At 33.5% G+C, this 6,258-nt stretch overlaps 1 protein-coding gene across 3 annotated transcripts; it reads right to left on the reverse strand.

Annotated features, from left to right (window-relative positions):
• Window positions 1–863: 863 nt before the first annotated feature.
• Window positions 864–5,602, reverse strand: LOC131610725 (G-box-binding factor 3-like). 3 transcript variants are annotated; one of them, XM_058882748.1, is made up of 13 exons: window positions 5,443–5,602; window positions 4,500–4,572; window positions 4,174–4,236; window positions 3,645–3,740; window positions 3,458–3,538; window positions 3,162–3,203; window positions 2,899–3,059; window positions 2,709–2,757; window positions 2,528–2,573; window positions 1,957–2,162; window positions 1,748–1,825; window positions 1,533–1,658; window positions 864–1,443 (listed from the first exon to the last, which is right to left on the reverse strand). In XM_058882748.1, exons 2-13 carry the CDS (start codon window positions 4,560–4,562, stop codon window positions 1,195–1,197), a joined length of 1,260 nt encoding a protein of 419 aa, XP_058738731.1. In that variant the 5' UTR covers window positions 4,563–4,572; window positions 5,443–5,602; the 3' UTR covers window positions 864–1,194. The 3 variants fall into 3 exon arrangements, with proteins under 3 accessions (XP_058738731.1, XP_058738732.1, XP_058738733.1); XM_058882749.1 differs by lacking the exon at window positions 5,443–5,602 and adding an exon at window positions 4,892–5,350; XM_058882750.1 differs by lacking the exon at window positions 4,174–4,236.
• Window positions 5,603–6,258: the final 656 nt, after the last annotated feature.

A 6,258-nucleotide genomic window follows, 5' to 3' on the forward strand; every position in this document is an offset into this window, starting at 1 on the left:
CATCGAAACCTAAGGGATACGGTATAAATCAATTTTGTTCAAATATTTGATACACTGAGTATGAAAAGATAATAAATAGAGACTTTTTAAAATCTAAATTTGATTCTCTTAAAATGACTCATAAAGGAAACAAACAAGTATGAAGTCTTCAGAATGGAAAAAGAAGAAACTATTGAGAGAATAGTTCTCAAGGTCTTCAGAATAGAAAAAGAAGAAACTATTGAGAATAGTTCTCAAGGTTCTCAAGGTCTTCAGAATAGAAAAAGAAGAAACTATTGAGAATAGTTCTCAAGGTTTCAGACTCTATTTGCTAACTTGAAAGTTTTGAAGAAAGGTCATACTGCTGCGAATCACATAAAGAAATGAGTCTTGTCTAAAATATTCTCTACATCCATAGAATTAGTCACTTTCCAATTAAAGAGAATATTATTCCTTTCCAAAAAAATTGATCCAACATGTTACCAACAGATACGAGAGAGTATAATCTTGCTATAACATTTACGAGAGTTGTTGAAAGATAGGAGTTTATGCATTTCATCATCTCCAATTGAAAGTTACTCTCAAAAATCCTTTTGACATGTGATGTGAAAAAACAAATAATTATGTGTTTTCAGATTCTTTAAAACATAAATTACATCAAAGCTGGTTATATTCCCCTCAAACCTTTTTTACCACAAGTTTCAACAATCAACATTAGTCATCTTATGTTAAACTCCTTTTAAACTAAAATTAATTTTATAAAAATTCAAATCATTTAGTGTCATATGATTTTGTCTCCCTTAGCTTCACAAAACATCACTCCCTCCTATTTTAGATATAAGAAGAAAAAAAGACAAACAATGAGAATTACAAGCCAAACAATGAAAAACCATAACTTTATCAAATACCATTATAAGGGGCACACCAATTATTAATACACACCATATTATGAAACGATTTCAACATCCCTCTCTAAACTAAAATCTCTAATTCTCTTCATTATACAAATTTTAGTAACCATATCCATATTTGTCAAATCTAAATATAATAAATAGTTTTTTGTCCTAAGTAAACCCATGATGAGCAATGAATTAGTTCTGGTTTTGATGGATTTAGATACTAAAATTCAGCTGATCCATCCCTCAGAAAAACTGTTAGCAGTAGTTTTGGGTTTGTAATATGCCAAAACTACATGATCATGGTTTTTTTCTTGTATCAACCAGCAGCCACAGCATCAGCTCTAGGACTTGTATCCAGTAGTTGATGCAGTTTTGCACCATTATTTGGTTTGTTGTCACAGTAACCATTCTCATCTTCCACAGTTCTATCATTCGAACCCGAATTATTATTAACTCTTGATAATAAGTTTTCTGTACTTACAGGTGTAATCCTCTGGGCCTGGCTGTCAATGTTGGTCAAAATTATCTCTTTTGGTTGTCCCAGTTGAGCAATTTTAAATTTTTCCTGAGTCAACAAAAAACAATTAAGCTCTTAGCATCAGCACCGGAAAAAAAACACAACAAAATGCATTGGAAATATTATGTGAACATTACCCTTAGTGCAGCATTTTCCATCTTAAGTTTTTCAGAACTCTCGGTCAGTCGATTTATTTCTGATTTAAGCGATGCACTCTCAGCATTCAAGGCATCAACTTTTCGTGCCAGCTCTTCGGCCTCAGCCTGAAGTGAGGAAATGTGAGCATTATAGTGTTTTGAAGAACTGATTAGAAGGTTTTTAGTGACTTAAATAAATCAATCAACATTTATACCTGCTTCCTTAGTCTGGACCTTCTAGCAGATTCTCGATTTGATTGTTTCCTCCTCTCACGCTTCAGTTCACGCTCATTCTGGAATCCAAACATACCAGCATTAGTTAATTTAATGTCAGTAAAGGGACAAGGATACCGTGTTTCACACGTGTCTCAAATATACTATTGTTGATTTTTAACTGTTATGATGAATTATATGTTGATCATACCTGTAACCAACCTTCTGCGGCAGGATTTGTTTTAGAATGAACAATGGAAGGCTTTCTCAGCTCCAGTGCAGTGGTCATTGCAGAAGAAACTACAGGTCCAACTAGTTGTCCTGCTACACCGACAGGGGCAACTGCCATCATCTTGTTAGAAGCTATAATTTCTTTGGAAACATCACTTCCTTGTGTTTGAGTTTTCTCTTCTCCGTCTGCTTAAACAGTAGGGAAAAATGAAACCATCAAACACTAATTATTCCGATAACACGTTTTCGGTATATGACGTTTAATTAGTAATTTCCTGCATAAACGCTAATATTTATTATGTATCGTATCTGAAATAAGGGTAAAGAAGCCACTCTATAGAGTCTACTAATTGTCTGAATCTGATTGGGAAGTTGAAAAAAAACTTAGCAATACCCCTTACTGCGCAACAATAATATGATACCATTTGACTTATCAAAACCCTACTCAATAAACTGGTTGACATCATGATTATAACTCGAGTATAACTGTGATCCCATGACAACTCTATTGTTCATCAAGATGTGACACTTGGTGAAGAACAGAGTCATACCGGTAGTCGGTGTTCCCTCACGGCTTCTTTTCCTTGTTTGATTAGCCTGAGCATAAGATGGGCAAATATCATAATTTAATGGTTCAATTTTGCAAAATCATTTTAAATAAAAATATATTATAGGTAAAACTGCATATGGTCTAAGTCTAGAAAAAGAATTGCAAAGCAAGCAAATACTCACCCCTGAAGTGTTGCCGTCACTTCCATCACTCGAACCATCAGTATCCACACTGTTCATATCATCGAAAAATTACTTGGTTATCCACAATAACCAACTTATGGAAAAAAAATATATCATCGGTGATAAACATAAATAGAACGTATGTATTTTCTTGGCAAACTTCATATATACAGAGAGTACATCAACAAACCTGTGTGATAGCCTACTTTCAGCTCCAGGCTCTGCACTCTCAGCATGGCCATTTCCTATTGACATCGCAAGTCCATCAAATCCTTTTAATTTCTTCATCAGACCCTGATCGGTATTTCCAGATGATTTGGTAGGTGTCTCTAAGCTTAAAGGAGTCCCGGTCTGCATTGTTACCCCAATTTCAACCGATCATAAATTGATAACGTTCGAAGACTAGACTTCCAATAGCTCAGAATTGATCTTATAGAGAAAACTATAACTTACAGCAGGTGAAGATGAAATTCCTTGACCATGTGGGTGTGGCCCCTATATTTCACAAGACATAATTCGTAAAACCGTGGGAAAAATTCCAACAAAAAAAGAATTCATAACAAAAGAGAGGCAACTAGATACAAACAACACCAAAATCACCTAGCGCTAACAAAAGCAGCATAAACGAATCTCAATATTTTTTCAAACTTTATATGTATAGAACAATTTCAGTAAAACATGAACCAACCCATGGTCCAAACAATCAACATTAGTTCCAATTAAAAAAAGGTACAAGAATGTAGCCTTACAATAGGAACTGCGGGGTGAGTATAAACCCCTCCATGTGGATACATTGCTGCATAAGGATGTCCATAAGGTTGCATCATAGTCTGCAAGAAATAATAAGTTAAAAAGTAGCTCATTCATGTCATCTAGGGTATATGCTAAGACAAGGATGGTTATATAACATAATAATTGAAACCTAAGCTATACTACCTGTGGTGGCCCCCACATGTATGGGTGAGGAGTGTGACCAGAAGCCACAGCGGAGTTGTAGTATTGTGGCATGGCAACTCTTGGTCCATAATATGCCTGAAGACAAAGAAGACAATTTAGATCACAATAATCGGTTTATAATGGACATATTTGTTAGTAAACTTCCTATGCAAACTATTTTCAGGTGGATAAAAAAACACAGTCTCATACTGCTAAGTAAACATTTTTGTTAAACAAGAAAACAATACAGGGCCAAAGCAATATAATACCCAACTAGGTGTCAAAATCGGTACTTGAAAGCAATTTAAGGCATAAATTCAGTTTGATATTAATTAGAGGTAAGCCTTGACCGCAACATCATACGAATAGTATCGCTTTAATGATTGACTAAGTGAAAGTAGCACAGCTTAAGCAACTAAGATGTGAGAGCAGTTGTTTATATTGAGGTAAGCTAACAAGAAACTAGAACTGACTGCTGAGTACTTCAGTCATTAACAGATAAAAGACTTGAAGGAAAAAGCTAGGTAACCTGCATGGTTGCCCAATCAGGATAGACATGAACATTCGCCGGGTTTGTTTGATTGGTCTGATCCTATTCATAAGGCAAGTACACAAATACATCAAAATTCAAGCTTTTTAACAAACAGTAATGTTATGTAATGTTTTTGAACATCAAAATACATAAATTATATGATACTTATGTCTTTATACCTATCTGTCTTACTTTTTACCTTCAACTTACACACAAAAACTAAAAGGCAAAGGAACATAAGAATATCAATATATTGATGTCAAAAAATCATTTCATTTCACTTTAAAAATGAATCCACACGACATAAGATCAGTAGAACTCACAACTGTTACAGGTGAAGAAGGCTTTTCAGTTTTGGTAGATTTCTCTTCCTCACTGGTTCCCATTGCAAAGCACCTAGTGCAAAAAAAAAAAAAAAAAAAAAAAAACTTAGTCAAGTTTTACGGAAGAACCCTTGTCAATTCTTTTCAAAATATCACAAATGCATGATTCCATCAACTAAAGATGCAACTTGCTAGAAAAAGCAGAAGGGTAACTCTGTAATTTCAAATTGCAGCTATTTCTTTTTTTTTCGTGAAAATCTTTCTTTTTATTTTTTGAGAAAAACTTTCACACAAGCATAACCAAATCATCAAATATATTCTTCAACAAACAAAAAGACCCTAAAGAGATAGAAAAACGATTTTCTAGCAACCATGTCACAATTCACAAATACCTTCCATGAAAGATTCAAAAAGACTGTAATATCATTGGCAAATTCAAAAAACAGAGAAAAACAATGAAATGATAGTCAGAGTCAAAGACAGAACTAGTGGAGGGTCAATTCAGTCTTTTCACCATACCACAGTCCTGATAGAAAAGGAAAGACGTAAACAACGTGGCACACCAAATCAAATCTACTCCCAACAAGACTTTGACAGATGCAAATGACAAAAATACCCTTCCATACCAAACATTTTTCCACTTTGTCAAAGAATAATCAATAAGAAAAAAGTGATTAAACAAAATAAGTGGTTAAACTCATGAATTAACCCCGATCCAGTTTTTTTTTTCCAGCTACTGATTCAGTGATAGTGAAAAACCTAATCTCAATTTTGAATCAAATCAACAACAACACATAGAAAAAATACAAACAAAAATTATAATAATCAAAAAAAAAAATATTATCAAGATAATTTGAAAATTTTCAGTAGCCCTGAATCATGAAACTTGACAAACTAGCACACATTCAATTTTCAACTGAATAAATAACAGAATTCCTCATACCTAGAAGAAGATGAAGAAAAAAAACGGTTGAGATTTGGAGAATGAATTTAGAGTGACGAAGTAGAATTATGCATTTTCTCTCTCTAGAAAACGAGGGAAAGAAAAAACTGTTTCTCTCTCTAAGAATGGTTTGTTAAATTGTTTGATACAGAAAAAAGAAAGATGAAGAAGAAAGGAGCGCGAGGGTGAAGTCCACGTCATCACACACGTGTCGTATGTCGGGGACACCGTATACATACGTCGTATATACAGTGTATTGTTGAGCTGGCTAAAATATTCCAACGCGATTAGAACCGTACACGTGTTGTAGAGAGAGTTGATCTACGCGTCTTCTGTTAGGGGGTCCAACCTAGCAACAAGTCCATGTGCATGTGCCCTTTCACATTCATGTAATTAAATTAAATTAATTAATTGGTGATTATCTGGCAGGGTTTAATAGGGTTGATTATTTAATTGGAAATTTGAAATTGGAATTAAATTGAATTGAATAGATCTTTCGAATCCAGTAATGGCCACTTGTACAAAATCTTTCGCCACGCCTTGTATCTACTGTTTCTGATATTTTCGTAACTTTATTACTTTTTGATTTTTTTTTAAGTTTCTTTTGTTTGTTTGCGCTACGATATATAAAATCTGATTCACTTAATAAAATAAATAAAGTTATTCAAAATTTAATTTTATATCCTTAAATTCTACGGGTACACATGTCTGTTTTGTTTTATTTACATTATTATGTGAAATATATTAAAATTTTAGATTTACATTCTCTAGTATATTATAGATTTTTAACATATTATAGATTTTTAAGATTAAATA

Source organism: Vicia villosa, linkage group LG6, assembly GCF_029867415.1.
Source record: "Vicia villosa cultivar HV-30 ecotype Madison, WI linkage group LG6, Vvil1.0, whole genome shotgun sequence".
NCBI classification, from domain to species: domain Eukaryota; kingdom Viridiplantae; phylum Streptophyta; class Magnoliopsida; order Fabales; family Fabaceae; genus Vicia; species Vicia villosa.